The 19,508-nt window shown below is 45.0% G+C and overlaps 1 protein-coding gene across 2 annotated transcripts; it reads left to right on the top strand.

The window, feature by feature from the left end:
- The first annotated feature begins 1,383 nt into the window (after positions 1–1,383).
- Positions 1,384–18,104, top strand: ERCC6L (ERCC excision repair 6 like, spindle assembly checkpoint helicase). 2 transcript variants are annotated; one of them, XM_034649353.1, is made up of 3 exons: positions 1,414–1,509; positions 2,184–2,246; positions 14,443–18,104. In XM_034649353.1, the coding sequence occupies exon 3, from the start codon at positions 14,543–14,545 to the stop codon at positions 18,095–18,097; it is 3,555 nt and encodes a 1,184-aa protein (XP_034505244.1). In that variant the 5' UTR covers positions 1,414–1,509; positions 2,184–2,246; positions 14,443–14,542; the 3' UTR covers positions 18,098–18,104. The 2 variants fall into 2 exon arrangements, with proteins under 2 accessions (XP_034505243.1, XP_034505244.1); XM_034649352.1 differs by lacking the exon at positions 2,184–2,246 and having other exon boundaries at positions 1,384–1,509.
- The last annotated feature ends 1,404 nt before the right edge of the window (positions 18,105–19,508 follow it).

Genomic DNA, 19,508 nt, shown 5'->3' with positions numbered 1-19,508 from the left:
CAGTAATCAGGGTTTTTCTCTGCTTCATTTTGAGTTCTCAACCGTTCCAAGGATATATAAGTGATGATGGTGGACACTGAATCAAAGGACACCTGGAGATAGCCTTCCCTGGATTGGTGATGAAGATTTTGGTGCTCCCATCTCTTTTTTTCCTTTCTATGGAATTCTCCCCACCAGCCCTTCTCATCATGCTCATACTTTGGGTACCCAGCGCACCTACACACTCCACCTACCCCCATCCAAACTTGCCTCCAGGAAAAGAAGTGATTCAAATACTTCAACAGGGTAAACAAACTCTCACAAACTGGTTTCCGACTACCTCATCAACCTCATTTCTCACTGCTGTCCTCTTCTTTCCAGCAATAGGCAGTGGACACAGTGAATGAGCATCGATTTTTGTCTTTATACACCTGGTATTGAATTCTGGTTCTGCCGTTTCCCAGCTCTGAAACCTTAGTCAACCTTTATGTCCCTGAGTCTCAGTTTTCATGTCTGAAAATGGGGAGAAGAGTATACTAAAAGCCCTCTTAACAGAAGGCTTAAAGCCATACGAAAATATGCCCTAAGGTCATGTGAACCAGGAAAATAGCCCCTATTCTCTTTTCAGAAGATCCCTTTTTAAACTCCTAATGATCTATGCAATCTACAAAAAGCTTAAAATCCTCTGGATTTAGGGTGGGCATGACTGGGTCAATGGGTGAGTTTTCAAATACTGACTGTTAATCAGTACCCTGAAGAAACACAATGTCCGTGTTTTCACCAGTATAAGAACTAGGACAATCCTATTTAGGATCCCCCATGCGAGCCACTTACCACGTTTCCTGCCCCAAGCTCTGAGCTCTGCGTTCGAAAATGATTGCATACTAGTTGGAGCTTCTAAAGAAATGGTGACCATGCGTTGCAGCACTACTAATTTATTAAATGACAGCTTTGGCTTGGCTCTTGAAGACCCTTTTTCAGTGTGAGTTTAAGTCACGGGGACCATGGCTCCCAGGGTGTTTGCATTCAAAGCGTGCTCAGCGCCAGGCAATGGAGAGCACGGAACGAAGGCTATTTGGGGAGCAGGCTATGGAGGTCTCTGGGGACCACTAAAATGACTGAGGTCATATCAGGTATTTTACTTCACTCACGAGGATAGCACACGCACAAATGCGCAGAGGCACGGTTTCGGTTGGATTGAAAACGCGAGACAGAAGAGGACACGAGCCCATCCCGCTCCGCGGGGGCCGCGAACCCCTCTTAGCTCCAGGGCGCGAATGCGCAGGCGCGCGACCTTCGTGGGCGGGGTCAGGCGTTGGCGCGGCGCGTGGCGCTGTGGATTGGCCAGCCCGGAGGCCGACAGTTGGCCCTGCCTCTCCTCCAGGTGCACTGCGCATGCGCAAGGCGGGAGCGAGCGAAATTCAATCGCCGGCTGACCTACCGGGAGCCCAAGCAGAGGGTCATGGAGGCGTCCCGAGGGTCTGCGGAAGCCGCGGCCTTAAGCCCAGAGCAGGCCGCCCTTTACCAGAGGTATTGTCTGGGCCGCTGGGCGGTTCTAGCTCGCAGGCCCTGGCCGGGAGGGGGGTGGGAAGCCCTCGGACCCTCCCAGCGGCCCAGAGTGCTGAGGTGGAGCCTGGTGAGACGCGCCCTCGCGTTCTCCGAGTAGGGCGTGGGAATCTGCTCAGATTTCTAAATCGAAAGTCAGAGCCTCCCGATGCCCCCCTTTTTGGCCAAATAGCTCACTTAAAAGCCAGAACTTCCACTGATCAAGCCTTTCTTGAGTCTTTACTAAACACCAGGACTGGGGGTTACAGAGATGAGTAAAACAATGACCCTCCCCCCCCAATTGCTTATCATTTGGTGGTGGAAAGGGATAGGTAAACCAATAATCGCTGTAATGTTGGATAAGTGCTGCAAGAGCTATAATGGGCAAGGCACAGTAAGGGGATAAAGGAGGAAATGGCCAACTACGAGGGTCGGCTTCACAAGAGGAGGAGACATTTGTGTTGAAGAATGAGTGAGCGTTCACCATATGGCTAAGGGTGGGGGATAGGGTGATGCGCGAATGAGATTTGAACTTTTTTTTAAGTTGTGATAAAGTAGACATAAGTCAAATTTACCATCGTCACCATTCTTAAGTGTACAGTTCAGTGGTATTAGATACATTAGTACTGTTGTTAAAGCATCACCCCATCCATCTCCAGAACTCTTCATCTTGCAAAACTAAAACTGCCTGTTAACTCCTCACTCCCCGCTCCCCTGGGCTGGTAAGCACCATTCTACTTTCTGTCCCTGTGAATTTGACTCTAGGGATCTCCTACAAGTGGAATCATACAGTATGTGTGCTTTGGGGACTGGTTTATTTCACGTAGCATAATTTCATCAAGGTTCATCCATACTGTGTCATGTGACAGGATTTCCTTCCTTTTTAAGACTGAATAATATTTCACTCTATGCACATGTCATATTTTGTTTTATCCATTTATCCGTGATGGACACTTGGGTTGCTTTCATCTCTTAACTGTTGTGAACAGAGCTGCTTTGAACATGGGTGTGCAAATATCTCTTGGAGATCCTGCTTTCAATTGTTTTGGATCTCTAGCCAGAAGTGGGGTTGCTGGATCACATGGTAATTGTGTTTTTAACTTTTCTACGGTCTTTTATTGCAGCTGCACCATTTTACATTCCCTCCAATGGTGTACAAGGGCTCCAGTGTCTACACTTGCTATATTCTTGTTTTGTTGTGGTTGTTGTTACTAGCCATTCTAATGATAACGAAGTGGTATCTCATTGAGATTTTTTTTTTTTTGCATTTCTCTAATGATGAGTGATGTTGAGCATCTTTTCATGCACTTATTGGCCATTTGTATACCTTCTTTGGAGAAACGTCCGTTCAAGTCCTTTGCCCGTTTTTTTAGTCAAGTGGGTTGTTTTTTCTTCATATATTCTGGATATTAACTCCTTATCAGATATATAATTTGCAGATATTTTCTCCCATTTTGTAGGTTGCCTTTTCACTCTGTTGGTAGTGTCCTTTGATGCACAGAAGTTTCAAATTTTAATGTAGTATAAAGAAATAAATTGGGGCAGTGAAATAATTCTGTCTCCCTTTCAATAAAACTATGCTCTAAGGCCGTTAGAAGCTAAAAGGTTTCCTTACAGAGGAGTAAAATCATATCTTTGGACTGTGTTACATGACTTCTTTAAAGAAGATTTGGGGAAAACTGAGGCAGTGTGGTGTGGCCCAACTTTAGAGTTGGGCCATTTGGGGTTCAAATTAGGCTCCACCACCTGCTAGCTGTGAAACCTCAAATGAGTCACTTGACTGTTCTGAGCCTCAGTTTGGAAAAGGGGGATAGTACGGATTAAGCCCTTCAGCTCCCTCCCCTCCTTTCCCTGAGCAAGCCAGTGCACTGATTTCCCCAACACTGCCTCTCACGTGGGCACCTGTCTCTTAACTTGCTCTCGTGCGCTCTTTCCTGACTGAGCCACGGCACCTCTCAGTCATCATCTCCTGGTCTCCCAATCCCACTCGGCTCTCACAGCCTCCCTGTCTCTCATGACCCATCAACCCACCATCTCTCTTTTATTTCTCCTAATTTTTCTCAGTCTCTCCTGTCCTCTTCCAAATCTGCCTACGCTGAAAGCCCCTCGCACAAAGCATCGCCTTCTCTACCTTCTTTACTCTTCGTTGTCCTCCTTGGCACACTCCTCTCACAGTTTCTCTGCCTCTCTTCCTCCCTCTCTCCCCTCTCCCTTTGCTGTCCCTCCTTCCTCAGCTCTCTGCCCCTCCTGCCTAAGAGATGAAAAAACCTTTGAAACTTGCTCTCACACACTCTGCACACACGTTTCCTCTTTCACACACCTTCATCCTCTGCCATACACGATGACTTTGTCACACACTCTCAGTGTCAGTCATGCTCTCCCTTGGTGATGCCCACCTGCCACGTGTCTTGCCCTCAGTCCCCCTCTCCCCACTTCTGTCCTGTCTCCCATTATCTCTCCCTTTCTGTCACCCACCTTTGTTACTCTCTCTCTTTTTGACACTTGCTCCCTCCCTCCCGTTGTCTCTCCGTCATCCACCACATCTTTCTCTCTGTTGCCCCCTTCTCTCTCCTGTCACCCATCTGTTGACACTGTCATCCACCTGCCCACACTGTTGTCCATTTTATCTCATGCACTTCTCTTTCTGCCATCCTACCCTTTTTCTGTTTCTGTCATCCTCCCCACTGTTGCCCCTTCCCCCTTTCTCTGTCACCCATGATCTCTATCACCCACTCTTGACCTCTATTACCCATTCTGTTACCCACCTTATATCCCTGTCACCTATTTTCTTTCTGTCACCCACTCTTTCATTCTCCCACCTACCCTCTTTTGCTGTCACTCTGTCATTCTGGGTCCAGTCAGGAGGTAGAAACCGTATAGCATATTAAAACAGGAATTTCAATATAAAGAATTATTCAACTGGTAAATGAGTGGCTATAAGAAATAAGGAAACTCCATATGGTGTCCTTGGGCTAAGGGAGAGTGCCGAAGGTAGGACAAACTTGGAAGGGGATCATCTCCCCAAGGCTGAGGTTCAGACCTCACGGGAGGTGTTGTTCAGCCCACTGTGTGGCAAAGCAGTGCTCCAGCGGGGCCCGGGCTGGTCTGCACCCCCCGGTCTGCACCCCCCCGCCCCGGGCCAGCGGGAGGCAGCCTCTCTGCGCAGGTGCTGAGCAGGCTGTCAGCACGTCTTGGTGTGTGTGTGCAGAAGGGCTGGGGGCTCAGGGCACGGGCGGGCTGCTGCGTGAGAGGGCTGCAAGAAGGTAGCCTCCCGGCCTGGTGGAGGCTGCAAGCTCACGGGAGGCACTGCTCTGTTGTCCCACCGTGCTGCCCCGCCCGCCGCTTAGGAGCGCGCCTTCCTCCCGCAGTGTCCCTCAGGCGCCCTCTACTGAGAAAGATGAACATCGTGGTCACTCTACAGGACAGATGCTTCAAGGAATTCTGTCCATTATCACAGAACAGGTATTGAGGGGTGAATGTGGAACTGAGAGGCAATAAGTGATGACTGGTAGAGTTGTGCGCCTTCTGTTTATCTCCGTCACCCGCCCTCTGTCTTATGTTGCCCACCTTTTGTCTCTCACTCACTGTCCAGGTCACTCTCTCTCTGTCACCCATTTGTATATACTCTGTGGTCCACACTCTCTTGCTGTCACCCGTCTGCTGCTCTTTTTCTCAATTCGCTGTCACCCACTTTCTTCTATCACTCTACTCAAGCTGCTTTTGTTAAGGTCACTAATGATTTCATAAATCTAATGGTCACCTCGCAGTCCTCATCTTCCTTGACTTACTAGCAGTACTTGACAGTGTTGATCACTTCTCCATGGAATGCTTGATTCCTTTGGCTTCCAGGACCCCTCACTCTCCTGATTTTCTGTTCACCCTACTGGCTGCTCCTTCTCGCATTCTGCTGATTCCTTCTCATAGCCTCACTTTTTTTTTTTGTCTAACATACTTTAAAGTAAATTCTTGGGGCGCCTGGGTGGCTCAGTCAGTTAAGCGTCTGCCTTTGGCTCAAGTCATGATCCCAGGGTCCTGGAATCAAGTCCTGCCTGCATCAGGCTCCTTACTCAGTGGGGTGCCTGCTTCTCCCTCTCCCTCTGCCGCTGTCTCTGCTTGTGCTGTCTTGCTCTCTGTCAAATAAATAAATAAAATCTTTAAAAAAATAAGATAAATTCTCAGGCATCACAGCATTCCATCCTTAAAATTCTTCTGTACATCTCTAAAAAAGAATACATTTTTATGAAACCATTATAATGTATTGCCTAACAAAACAAGCTAATTCCTTGATAATAGCTAACACGCAGACTATATTCACATTTTTCAAGTGGTCTTAAATCTTTTTTTTTTTTTAAAGATTTTATTTATTTATGTGACAGAGAGAGACAGCAAGCGAGAGAGGGAACACAGCAGGGGAGTGGGAGAGGAAGAAGCAGGCTCCCAGCGGAGGAGCCCGATGTGGGACTCGATCCCGGATCGCTGGGATCACGCCCTGAGCCGAAGGCAGACGCTCAACGACTGCGCCACCCAGGCACCCCAGTGGTCTTAAATCTTATAATTGGTTTGAGTTAGGATCCAAAGAAGGTCCACACACTGCGTTTAGTTATATATCTTAAGAGTCTCTTAATCTAGAACAATCCCTCCCCCCAACTTTTCTTTCTTTTTTTTATATTTATTTATTTGACAGAGAGAGAGAGGCAGCCAGCGAGAGAGGGAACACAAGCAGGGGGAGTGGGAGAGGAAGAAGCAGGCTCCCAGCGGAGGAGCCCGATGCGGGGCTCGATCCCAGAACGCCAGGATCACACCCTGAGCCGAAGGCAGACGCCCAACGACTGAGCCACCCAGGCACCCCTGTTATTTCTTTTTTTTTAAAGGTTTTATTCATTCATTTATTTGACACAGAGAGGTAGCACAAGCAGGGGGAGAGGGAGAATCAGGCTTCCCGCTGAGCGGGGAGCCCAATGTGGGACTCGATCCCAGGACCCCGAGACTCGTGATCTGAGCCAAAGGCAGATGCTTAACCACCTGAACCACCCAGGCGCCCCCCACCGACTTTTATTTCTATGCCAATGATTTGGATTAGTTTTATGACTTCCTTGTAGTGTCATTAGCTTGTTCTCCCATCTCCTGTAATTTCAGTTTAAAGGCTTGATGGAATGAATAAAGAAATGTGCTATACACACAGATTGCTATACACATTTACACACACAAACACAATAGAATATTATTCAGCAATAAAAAAGAATAAAATTTTGCTGTTTGTGACCACATGGAAGGACCTTGAGGGCATTATGCTAAGTAAAATAAGTCAGAAAGACAAATGCCATATGATCTCACTTGTATGTGGAATCTTAAAAAAAAAATCACAAGCTCATAGATACAGAGAACAGATGGGTGATTGCCAGAGGGCGGAAGGGTGGGCAAAATGGGGGAAGGGAGTCAAAAGATACAGACTTCCAGTTATAAAGTAAATAAGTAATGGATATGTAATGTATAGCCTGTCTATATAGTTAACTATATAACTGTAGTTAATAATACTGGATTGCCTATTTGAAAGTTGCTAAGAGAGTAAATCTTAAAAGTTCTCATCACAAGAAGACAAGTTCTATAATTATCTATGTGACGGATGTTAACTAGACCTATGATGGTGATAATTTCACAATATATACAAATACTGAATCATTATGTTTTACCCCTGAAACTAATACAATGTTGTATGTCAATTATACCTTACTAAAAATTTTTAAAAACTATTCTGGAGAAAAAAAAAGGATTAAGGCTCAATATTTAGAGCATGAATATTTCAAAGGTGAGGCTGTGTACATCTTATTGCATCATATCAGGAAGCATATAATGTCTGAGAGTCCTGCTTTTAGTAATGTTAAGATTGGTCAGTGGGTTCAGGTGGTCACAGGCTGCTCACTCTTTTGCAAAGTTGCATTTCCCCCCTTATGATGAATAAATACTATGTTGGGGATACTTTGGCATCCTATGGGTACTCCGCTCGCCATCAGCTTTTATCCATTGATAATCATTGCCCAAATCAGTTATTTCATTAGAGATTACAAAGTGGTGATTTTCTAACTTTACCATTGTTTTTTTTATTCATTAGCCAGAATTCTTCTGTAAATGTTTTTAATGCTGCAGTGTTGGAGTACCATGTTTTGTTGTTTTGTAATTATATTCCTTCCTTTGGTGATCTTATCCAGGTTCTTGGTTTTAAATCCCATCTTTACGCTGAGAATTTTCACATTTTTGTCTGTAGTTCTGACCTGAACTCTAGACTCCCGTATCCAACTGCTTCCCTGACATCTCTGCTTCATAGTAGACATAGCAAACTTGTCTAAAACCAAAGGACAAAGCCGTATGTTCTTCTCAATAGGTGTAGAAAAAGCATTTGAGAAAATATTGCACCCTTTGGGGGGCGCCTGGGTGGCTCAGTCGGTTAAGCATCTGCCTGGCTCAGGTCATGATCCTGGGACCCTGGGATCAGGCCCCGCATGGGGCTCTTCAGAGGTGAGTCTCTTTCTCCCTCTGCCCTTCCCCCACCTCCCACCTGTGCAGGGGCGCGCACTCACTCTCTCTCCCATGTCTCTCAAATAAATAAAATCTTTAACAAAAAAGAAAATATAGCACCCTTTAATAATAAAAACTCAACAAACTAGGAATACAAGATAACTTCCTCAGTCTGATCAAAGGTGTCTCCAGAAACTCGAAGCTAATACTCAACAGTAAAAGACCGAAGGCTTTCAATCCTTATATCAGGAACAAGACAAGGATGTCTGCTCTCGCCACTTCTATTCAACATTATAATTCAACATTACTATAGATGTTCTAGCCAGGGCAAATAGGCCAGAAAAAGAAATAAAAGGCATGGAGATTGGAAAGAAAGAAGTAAAACTGTCTATATTCACAGATAACATGATCTTTTATATAGAAAGCCCTAATGAATCCACACACACAAAAATAAGAGCTAATAAAAGAGTTCAGCAAATTTGCGAGATACAAGAGCAATATTCAAATTCGGTTGTATTTTGGCAAGTAACATTCTTCTAAAAATCTGTTCTGAAACATAAGCTATATAGTGGAAAGTGTATAAAACAGAAATTCAGTATAATGAATTATTATTGCAGCCATCGCCTAGGTAATGGTTTTTAGATTTTTATTTTCGTCTTAATGGAAGGTCTTGTCTACTTTCCCACCGAGGTTGCCTGAAGGTGAATTGAAGGCAAACCTGAGGGCTCAGGACTTCTTTCCAAATAACCGCAGGTTTGTTCAAATTCTGGAGTAAGTGCTTGCTTGAAGGCCCAGAGGTCTTCACTGCAATGCAGTGGTTGACCAGATAACCTCCAGCTGGCAGATCGGGGGCTGGAAGTACTAAAGGTGTGTACCTACTTGAAAAGAAATACTATTCCTGGAGAATTTTTCATTTTTAGTTAGACTGTCTGAAAGGGCCAGTCAGGATGTGAGGCACCAAATGCTCTCCCAAGTGAGGAAACCATTTCCTGCTGAGGAGCGCTGGCTGGTATGATCCATCTGGGTGCCAAAGCACATCTGCTGTGCCAGAAAAAAAAGATAATTTTGGTTTTGACATAATTATTAATTAGCTGTTTTTTCTGGAGTAATTAGCCAGCAAGTTCAGCTGCTTTCTGAGGGCATGTTGTTAACATGTCAGAGGATGCTGTCTTCCTGTTTATTCTGGCAGAAGCGTATTTGCCCAGTTCAACCACAGTTTTGGACTGAGTTACAGAGGAGGGGGACTGGATCCCTACCTGCCTTTACCCACTATGAAGTCGGTCTTGCTCTCCCTGCCTGTTTGTGGTCTCTTTGTGACAGGGTATAAAGGACCTGGAAGAGCACGGAGAACCTTGGATCTCTTTGGGGCCATGTGGTTTGGTCCAGATAGTTCTCATCTGTGGAATCCAAAGCCAGTGACACAGATAATGAAAACAATACACTGTTTGTAAGCGATTGGTCTTATAGGTGAAACAGAGTATGTAGATGGACAGTGTTGTTTTTGTTTGTTTGTTTTAAGATTTTATTTATCCATGTTTTGCGAGAGAGAGAGAGAGAGCACGAGCAGGGGGATGGGCAGAGGGAGAAGCAGACTCCCCGCTGAGCAGGGAGCCCAACACAGGACTTGATCCCAGGACCCTGGGATCATGATCTGAACAGAAGGCAGACACTTAATTGACTGAGCCACCGAGGCACCCTGTGCCCAGTGTTTTTAAAACTTATGCATTGGTTACCATTTAAAAATCAGGAGAAATCCCATAAAAATCCGAGTTAGATAGGTTAGAAAGCAAAGATCAACTTCAGTTGCTTTGCATGTGAAGCAAATATGGTTTTATTGGATCTGGGTCTTTGCGTTCAGTTGCACATCCCATCATATTCAGGAAGAATATCATAGGGAATGTTCCGAAGGACCCTCCAGAACCTGGTGTTTGTCTCTATATAATCTTTCTGTATGTCCTTTAAAATGATCCTTAAAGGGAATCATGTTCTAGGCATGTAATTTCAGGTACAATCATTAAAATGTAAAGATTTTTGTTTTATCGTCCCTTGTTATGGAATGAAAATCTCCCTTCTGGGTTGACAGTTTTGCATCTGAATAGTTCTTTAACATACCAGAACTTCAAGTGTAGGTGCCTTTTAAGTAGTTATTAAATTGGTAAATGAAAATAAAAACTGGCCTTCTTCCGTATTCTAGCATCATTTTTCTCCTTGTTCTGCTTGAGAGGAGTTTCTTTCTCCTGAACTGGTTACTCTTTCGTTGTCCCCTTGGCCCCCAAGCAGGGCTGGCTTCTTGCCAGCCATGCCCAAGAAATTCGAATAGGGGAGTGATTTTGAAAAAAAAATTGATTCCATGAAGTGTTAAGTTCTCCAAGTCATTATGGGTCCTGTGTGTTATACATGGACACATGATTGCATTAGTAGTAAAAAATGACATTTTTCCTTTCAAGCCCTGGAAAATGGAAGTGATTAGAGGTTGAGCAGCTAAATCAAACTGTATTACAGATAACACCGTAGTCTTGTAAATAACCAAATATCCAGGGTGGTGCTATAATAGGCAGATTCCACTTTTCCCCCCAGTTACATTATAGGGAAAGAATATACTCCTAGGTCCAACTTCAGTGGTGGAGGAGACAGGGTAGAGGGGAAGAGCTGAGATGTTGCATTAGACCCGCTAACTCGGGTGGAACAGGGATTGTGAAGCAGCTTGGCTGACAGGGGTTGAACGCAATCAGAAAGTGGTGGTGACCAAGGAATGCTATAAATTCGAGTTGTAGTTCAGGCAGAAGGTTAACAAATGTGAGAGTTCCAGCGGATGGGTAGAGCCCAGCAGTATGAGTCTTAGCCTGGTGATAAGAAGTCTAGGTAGACAATTGCCATTTAAAAGGTGGGTGTATGATTTGGGGGAGTCTGGCCCAGAGCTGGGGTTTATGGGCAGCATTTTACTTTCTGGGGAGGAGGCCTGGCTGGAGTTAGAAGCCCAGGCCACACAGGGATTCAGGATACTGGGTAGGTTACCAGTTGAGGGATTTGGAAACAATCTAATAGTAGTAAAAAATGAGTATTTTCTCCTTCAAGCTGTGGACCAACGACCAAGCCAGAAGACTGGTCGTCCAGGTGAAGGCCCCCGGGGAGTGGGAAGGGCCGGGAGGCAAGGGAGGGTGGAGAACGAGTTCACGGGTGGCACCCGCATGGAGGAGTCCTGTGCTTGCCACTGCTGCCTCAGGTTCAAGAGCAGGGTAAGAGGGGATGTAACTTTTTCCCACAGCCCAGCAGGGTTGGGGAGGCGGGCAGCTGACCTGCCACAGAAGGAATAGCAGAGTCTTGCACCAGTAGGCTCTTTTCTTCCTCCTTTCCCCCTCTTCATCTTTCATTCACTTGGCTTTCACTGAGTGCTCTAAACCCTGATCCCTATCCCTATTCTCAGGTTCAGGCAGCAAGCACAAACAGATGATTTTGGAGGGTTTGAAGTACAGGTAATTTTAGAGCAGTTTGAGATTTGCAGAAGTATTGCAGATATAGCTCAGAGAGTTCCCACATACCCCACACCTGGTTTCTGCTCTTGTGAACGTCTCACATTAGTATGGTACAGTACTCACCGTCAGCGAACCAATACCAATACGTTATTATTAACTAAACCCATCATTTTAGATTTCCGTACTTTTATGTAAGTCCTTTTTCTGTTCCAGCGTCCTATCTAAGACACCACATTACATTTAGTCGTCTGTCTCTTTAGGTTCTTCTTGTCTGTGGCAGATTCTTGGACTTCCTTTGTTTTGATGAACTCGACAGTTTTGAGGAGTGTTGGTTAGGTATTTTGTACCATGTTCCATCAACTGGGATTTGACATTGTTTGTCATGATTAGACGGGGGTTTTTCGTTTTGCGGGCAAAGACTACAGAGATCAAGTGCCCTTCTCATTGAATAATTATCAGGGGCACATACTGTTAACGTGACATATCATTGTTGATGTTGACTGTAATCACCGGGCTGAGGTACTGTTTGCCAGGTTTCTCTTTAAAGTTACTTGTTGTGCCCCTTTCCCCCTCTCTCCGCCCCACCATACCTTTCCACAGTATACTTTTTTTTTAAGATTTTATTTATTTATTTGCCAGAGAGCAAGAGAGCACAAGCAGGGGGAGCAGCAAGCAGAGGGAGAGGGAGAAGCAGACTCCCCACTGAGCAGGGAGCCCGAAGCGGGCCTCCATCCCAGGACCCTGGGATCGTGACCTGAGCCAAAGACAGACGCTTAACCAACTGAGCCACCCAGGTGTCCCCCCATGTGTAACTTTTTTGAGGAACTGACAAACTGATTTCCAAAGCAGCTGCACCATTTTACATTCCCACCACTGTGTTATGAGGGTTCCAGTTTTTTCCACATTGTCGCTAACTTGGTATATTCTTGCTTTTTGATTCAAATCATCCTAATGGGCATAAAGTGGGTATTTCATTGTGGTTTTGGTTTGCATTTCCCTGATGACTAGTGATGTTGAGCATTATGTCATGTGCTTATTAGTCATTTGTAGATCTTCTTTGGAGAAATGCCTATTCAGATCCTTTGCCCATATTTAAATTGTGTTGTCTTTTTTAAAAGATTTATTTATTTTAGAGAGAAGTGTGTGTGTGCGTGCACGTATGCATTAGCAGGGGAGGGGCAGAGGGAGAAGGAGAGAGAATCTCAGACTCCCTGCTGAGCCCACTACAGGGCTCGATCTCAGGACCCTGAGATCATGACCTGAGCCAAAATGAAGAGTCACATTCTTAACCGACTGAGCCACCCAGATGCCCCTGTGTTGTCTTTTAATTATTGAGTTGTAAGATTTCTTTGTATGTTCTAGGTACAAATCCTTTATCAGATACGTGATTTATAGATATTTTCTCCCAATCTTTGGGTTGTCTTTTCACTTTCTTGATGGTATCCTTTGAAACACAAGTTTTTCATTTGGTGAAGCCCAATTTATTTTTCCTTTGGTTCCTTGTGTGTTTGGCATCATATCTAAGAAACCATTGCCAAATCCACGGTTACAAAGATTTATGCCAATATTTTCTTCTAAGGATTTTGTAGTTTTAGCTCTTATGTTTAGTTCTTCGATCCGTTTTTGAATGAATTTTTGTGTATGGTGTGAGGTAGGGGACTGATTTCATTCTTTTGCACATGATAATCAGTTGAAAAGACTTCTTTCCTCAGTGAATTATTTTGGCATCCTTTCAGAATCAGTTGACCATAAAGCACTGGAAAATTTTAAGCAGAGGAGTGACATGATTTCTTTTACCTTTTTTTTTCTTTTACATTTTAAGACAGTAACGCTGGCTGCTATATAGAGAATGTATTGGAGGGGCCAAGAGCGGACGTTAGGAGACCAGTGTGTAGAAAGTTGCCATTACCAAGGCCAGAGGTGATGGTGACTTGAACCACAGTAGTAGTAGTGGAGATGGAGACACAGGTTATACTTGGAAAATAAAGTTAGTAGGGTTTGGGGGCTGTTTGGCTGGGGGAGAGGGTGATTAAAAGAGGGGGGAGGTCAAGGATGACTCATGTGAATTGGAGTCAAGGATGATCTTCAGACTTCTAGCTTGTATGGCTAAGTTGATAGTAGTGTCATTTACTTCCACATAAATGGAGACACATGTTTTTAGAGGGGAAATAATGAGTTTAATTTGGGATTAATTGAATTTGAGGTGCCTCTGAGATGTTTTCAAGTGAAGACATCCAGAAGGCAGTTGGAATGTGGGTCTAGACTAGAGTTTGGGGGCAAGCCCTGGACTGGAGAGAGTGATTTCATGAGCACATTAGGTGGGGGTTAAAGCCAGAGGAGAAAATAAAAGGAGTGAGAGGGCGGCCCTGGCCTATGGGAAGAATAGGAGCCCAAGGACACAGAAGAAATGGCCAGTGATGGGGGAGGAAACCAGGAGGAATCTAGAGGAATCCAGTGGAAGGAGGGAATTTTAAGGAGGGACTGATCATTAGTATCAAATGTATCACAGAGGTCCAGAAAAAATAAGGACTGGGAAGTGCCCATATATCTTTCCTGTTTCCACGCTCCCACGATAAAGGTCCGTCAGTTGGTTTTACAAGAAAATATCACTCCATACTTCTTATGGGTGGCATTTTTTTTTAAATACCGTGGAACCAATAACCTTTGCACGTACATTTCTCACAAGTAGTGCCTGAAGGTGTTGCTGGCGGTGTCTGATGGGTATGTGTCTTAAGTGATGCCAGCTTTCACTGGCATCTTCTGTGCTAATCTTTCCCTTCCTGAACTGAGGATGTTAAAAGCCCATCTGCAGTTTGGATTCCAAAATGGACCGACCCTAAGTGTTCTTTGATTGAATGTTCAATCTGTTTCCTTCCTCTCTAATCTCTCTTTCCCTATCTATATATCTTTTTTTTTTTTTTTTTTTTTACAGATATGTGAAAGAAGCCAAAGAAGCAACTAAGAATGGGGATCTGGAAGAAGCACTTAAACTTTTCAATTTGGCAAAGGACATTTTTCCCAATGAAAAGGTGATGAGCAGAATCCAAAAAATACAGGAAGCCTTGGAGGAGTTGGCAAAACACGGAGATGATGAATTCACAGATGTGTGCAACTCTGGCCTGCTGCTTTATCGAGAACTGCACAACCAACTGTTTGAGCACCAGAAGGAAGGTGTAGCTTTCCTCTATAGCCTGTATAGGGATGGAAGGAAAGGTGGCATCTTGGCAGACGATATGGGATTAGGAAAGACCGTTCAAATCATTGCTTTCCTTTCTGGTATGTTTGATGCTACACTTGTGAGTCATGTGCTGCTGATCATGCCGACCAATCTCATCAGCACTTGGATAAAAGAATTTGTTAAGTGGACTCCAGGAATGAGAGTCAAAGCCTTTCATGGTCCGAGTAAGGATGAACGTACCAGAAACCTCAGTCGGATTCAGCAAAGGAATGGCGTCATTATCACCACATACCAAATGTTAATCAATAATTGGCAGCAACTTTCAAGCTTGAATGGCCAAGAGTTTGTGTGGGACTATGTCATCCTTGATGAAGCACATAAAATAAAAACCTCATCCACCAAGTCAGCAATATGTGCTCGTGCTGTCCCTGCCAGGAATCGCATCCTCCTCACAGGAACCCCAATCCAGAATAATTTACAAGAACTGTGGTCCCTGTTTGATTTTGCTTGTCAAGGGTCCCTGCTAGGAACATTAAAAACTTTTAAAATGGAGTATGAAAATCCTATTACGAGAGCAAGAGAGAAGGATGCTACCCCAGGGGAGAAAGCCTTAGGATTTAAAATATCTGAAAACTTGATGGCAATCATAAAACCCTATTTTCTCAGGAGGACTAAAGAAGAGGTACAAAAGAAAAAGGCAAGCACTCCAGAGGTCAGACTTGGTGAAAAGAATCCAGATGTTGATGCCATTTGTGAAATGCCTTCCCTTTCCAGGAAAAATGATTTAATTATTTGGATACGTCTTGTGCCTTTACAAGAAGAAATATACAGGAAATTCGTGTCTCTTGATCATATCAAGGAGTTGTTAATGGAGACACGCTCACCTCTGGCCGAGCTAGGTGTCTTAAAGAAGCTGTGTGATCATCCGAGGCTGCTATCTGCACGGGCGTGTCATTTGTTGAATTTAGGGTCTGTAAAATTCTCTGTTCAAGGTGCAAATGAAGGGGAGGATGCCTCAGATGTGGACCATATCGATCAAATAACTGATGATACATTAATGGAAGAATCTGGAAAAATGATATTTCTGATAGAGCTGCTTAAGAGACTGAGAGATGAAGGGCATCAAACTCTGGTGTTTTCCCAGTCGAGACAAATTCTAAACATCATCGAACACCTCCTAAAGAATCGGCACTTTAAGATACTGCGAATCGATGGAACAGTTACTCATCTTGTGGAACGAGAAAAAAGAATTAACTTATTCCAGCAAAACAAAGATTACTCTGTTTTTCTGCTTACCACTCAGGTGGGCGGTGTTGGCTTAACACTGACTGCAGCAACTAGAGTGGTCATTTTTGACCCTAGCTGGAATCCTGCAACCGATGCTCAAGCCGTGGATAGAGTTTACCGAATTGGCCAAAAGGAAAATGTTGTCGTTTATAGGCTGATTACTTGTGGGACTGTAGAGGAAAAAATATACAGAAGACAGGTTTTCAAGGACTCACTAATAAGACAAACTACTGGCGATAAGAAGAACCCTTTCCGATATTTTACGAAGCAAGAGTTAAGAGAGCTCTTTACAATTGAGGATTTTCAGAACTCTGCAACCCAGCTGCAGCTTCAGTCTTTGCATGCTGCTCAGAGGAGATCTGATAAGACACTAGATGAACATATTGCCTACCTGCACTCTTTGGGGATAGCTGGAATCTCAGACCATGACTTGATGTACACACGTGATCTCTCTGTTAAAGAAGAGCTTGATGTGATCGAAGAATCTCACTATATTCAACAAAGGGTTCAGAAAGCTCAATTCCTTGTTGAATTGGAGTCGCAAAATACAGAGCTCTTAGTGGAAAGACAAAGGGCTGGAAATGAGGGGATCTGGCTGAGAGAACCTCTCTTTCCTTCTCAAACAAAGAAGAAATGCCCTGAATTGAATAAACCACAGCCTTGGCCTTCGCCACTTCTACCTACTTATCATACCCAGGAAGAAGAAATCAGTTCCCAGATGGCAAGTATAGTCATTGATGACATGCCCGAAGAGAGCGAGAATCCAGATGTCTCCAATACAAAGACCGATGTTACCGTCTCGCAAGACGGTAGTCACCCACCCGACAGTACATCTGATGCCGACTCTGTAGCTACTCTACCCGAGGGGTGTGGGAGTGTAGAAGAAATCGGGACCGACTTGTCGGGAATGGCTCTACCAAAAGAGCCATTGCGAGAGGGGCCTACGCAGGGGACACTGCAAGAGAACCCTCTGGGAGATTTTAACTGTTTACCTAGCAAAGCAGTCAGAGCTGATCTTGGGCCAAATCCAGATCAACTAAACGATGATGAGCTGTTACCTCACTGCAATCCCTGGCCCATTAGTCCCGTGACAAATGAAAATCAAAATACAGAATCGAACGCATCTGTAATTGAAGTAGCCGGTGACGACTTGTCAGCATCCCCCGGTGCACTACAGGATGCTCGAGCACATGAGGCCAGGTCGGAAGAGGAACAGTTAGCCTCCTCGTCACAGTACGCATGTGATTTCAATCTTTTCTTGGAGGACTCTGCAGACAATGGACAGAGTCTTTCCAGGCAGTCTGTGCAGCACGTTGAGACTGAAAAGAGCTCCTGTGGCTCTGCAGCTAATTCTCAGGTAGAGCTCGGGTGTGACAAAGCACGTCTCAGCGTGGATCTTTCGGAGACCAACGACGAGCCAGAAGAAGTAGTAGGTAATGTGAAAGGCAGAAGGAGAGCCAGAAGGATCGTTTCTGATGGTGAAGATGAAGACGATACTTTTAAAGATACTTCAGGCACAGATGCCCTCGACACCTCTCCCTTTCGGTTCTTACCTGTAAGACAGTTTGATGCTTCAACTCCCAAAAGTGACATCAGTCCACCGGGAAGGTTCTTTTCACTGAACATTCCCGATAGTATAAATAAGTCTGGCAACCCTAGAAGATCCCTGGCTTCTAGGAGGTCTCTGGTCAATGTGGTTTTAGACCACGTGGAGGATATGGAGGAAAGACCTGAGAGCAGCAGGGAAGCAGAGGTTGCCACAGATTATCTGGAGGAAGGAGCAGAGGAGAGCAGTGGTGAAGCTTCAGAGTGCACAGAAGAGCCTGAAGCAAATAAGTCCAGCTGGTTAACTGCGCCCGAGCCTGGGGCTTCAGCCCCACAGGCCCCTCCTGGTGACCCTGAGCCTTTGCCTGGCAGACAGTTGGCTGATTCTCCCCAGGATGAGGCAGCGGAGGCTGCGAACGACTATGACACTCTTGTCATTCGTGGGAAAGAACTGAAAGAGCGTGGGGAAATACAGGAGGCCTTGAACTGCTTAGTGAAGGCGCTTGACATAAAAAGTGCCGATCCTGAAGTCATGCTCATGACTTTAAGTTTGTATAAGCAACTTAATAAAACTTGAGACTATAGCCTGGGTATTGTTGAAGTGAGACGCTGAGTGTGAATGAATTCATTCCTGTAACTGGGTTCTCTGGGAGCATGAAGCATTGAGGCTTAAGGTGAGAGCTCAAAAAGCAAGTTTTTGTTTTTAACTGTTTTGTGCATTCAGCCTTTACCCTGTACTCCTTCCTCCCCCCTCCTCTCCGAACACTAGGTTAATAGTGCTTTCCTTGAAGAATCTTACATTTTTCTTTTAGGCACACTCTATACACGTAACTGCGTTGTCTCTAAGAAGTTTTTGTTAAGTTACTCTGGTCATTCTGAATTTTATTCTGGAAATGATCACTTCCATCACTGTTCAGATAAGAATAGTAGGGTCACTTTTGTCAAGTGTTCCTTTTCCATTCACTTCCTTTCGCTGAGATGATATTAGCAAATGCGTACAGAAGCCTCCTGAGTTTAAGCAGGAGCTTATTAGAATTCTGAATCTCAGACTTGCTGATTACCATGCTACTTTGTGCCCTCTGCTCACTCCATACAGCGAAGGCTGGGGTCAGGTCCCCGGGGCTCGACTTTGTTACCACCGGCAACCTACTCTGGAGTCACTTTGCCCACAACTTAGCCGTTCTTCACTCACCACCAGCTGCGTCCCGACACAGGCTGGCACATCGTGTCTTTGGGTGGTGGACTGAAAAGGAGTTTGGTTGCCTCTCAGCAACCTCAAGTGCAGTACGGCACTCTGCACTCGAGAAAGGGGCCCAGCATTTACGGAATACCTACTGTGTGCTGGGTACTCTTCATAGGTTTCTTGTTTAATCCTCACCATAATCCTTTGAGGTTGACCATGGCATTTACATTGTTTTAGTTGAGGAAACTAAGGCTCGGGGCGCCTGGGTGGCACAGCGGTTAAGCGTCTGCCTTCGGCTCAGGGCGTGATCCCGGCGTTCTGGGATCGAGCCCCACATCAGGACCCGCCCAAGATCACAGAGTAGGGGGTGAAGTGGATTTTTTTTTAGCCATGTGTTAACTAGTGAAATGTTATTATAATAAACTGTCTTTACTGCACTGAATATACTGAGCCGTTTTTACTGACAGCCCTTCGGACCCCAAATCTGTGGAGTTTTTCCATACTAAACAGCCCTCTGGTTCTCCGCAGATAGCCACACGGTGTCCTGCAGTTCAGCTCAGCTCTGATACTACCTGGAGGTAGGATGAGACCCCACAGGTTTAAGGGCTCACTCCCGGAAAACTGCCCTCACTCCCGATGCCAGTTGCTAGTACTGGGTCCCTGTGGTAGCCACGCTTCTGCCCAACGTGGCTACAAATTGGGGACTCCCCTGACTGTACCTTCAGGTTCAGTCATTTGCTAGAACAGCACACAATGTGTAATCCATATAACTTAAATATATGAACTGGGGGCACCTGAGTGGCTT

This window comes from Ailuropoda melanoleuca, chromosome X (genome assembly GCF_002007445.2).
Source record: "Ailuropoda melanoleuca isolate Jingjing chromosome X, ASM200744v2, whole genome shotgun sequence".
NCBI lineage: Eukaryota > Metazoa > Chordata > Mammalia > Carnivora > Ursidae > Ailuropoda > Ailuropoda melanoleuca.
This window is presented reverse-complemented; position numbering and strand designations above follow the sequence as displayed.

Coding starts and splice junctions, on each gene's coding strand:
- ERCC6L (XM_034649352.1), top strand. CDS start 1,442: ATGGAGGCGTCCCGAGGGTCTGCGGAAGCCGCGGCCTTAAGCCCAGAG. Junction 1,510..14,442: donor CAGGCCGCCCTTTACCAGAG/GTATTGTCTGGG, acceptor TTTTTTTTACAG/ATATGTGAAAGAAGCCAAAG.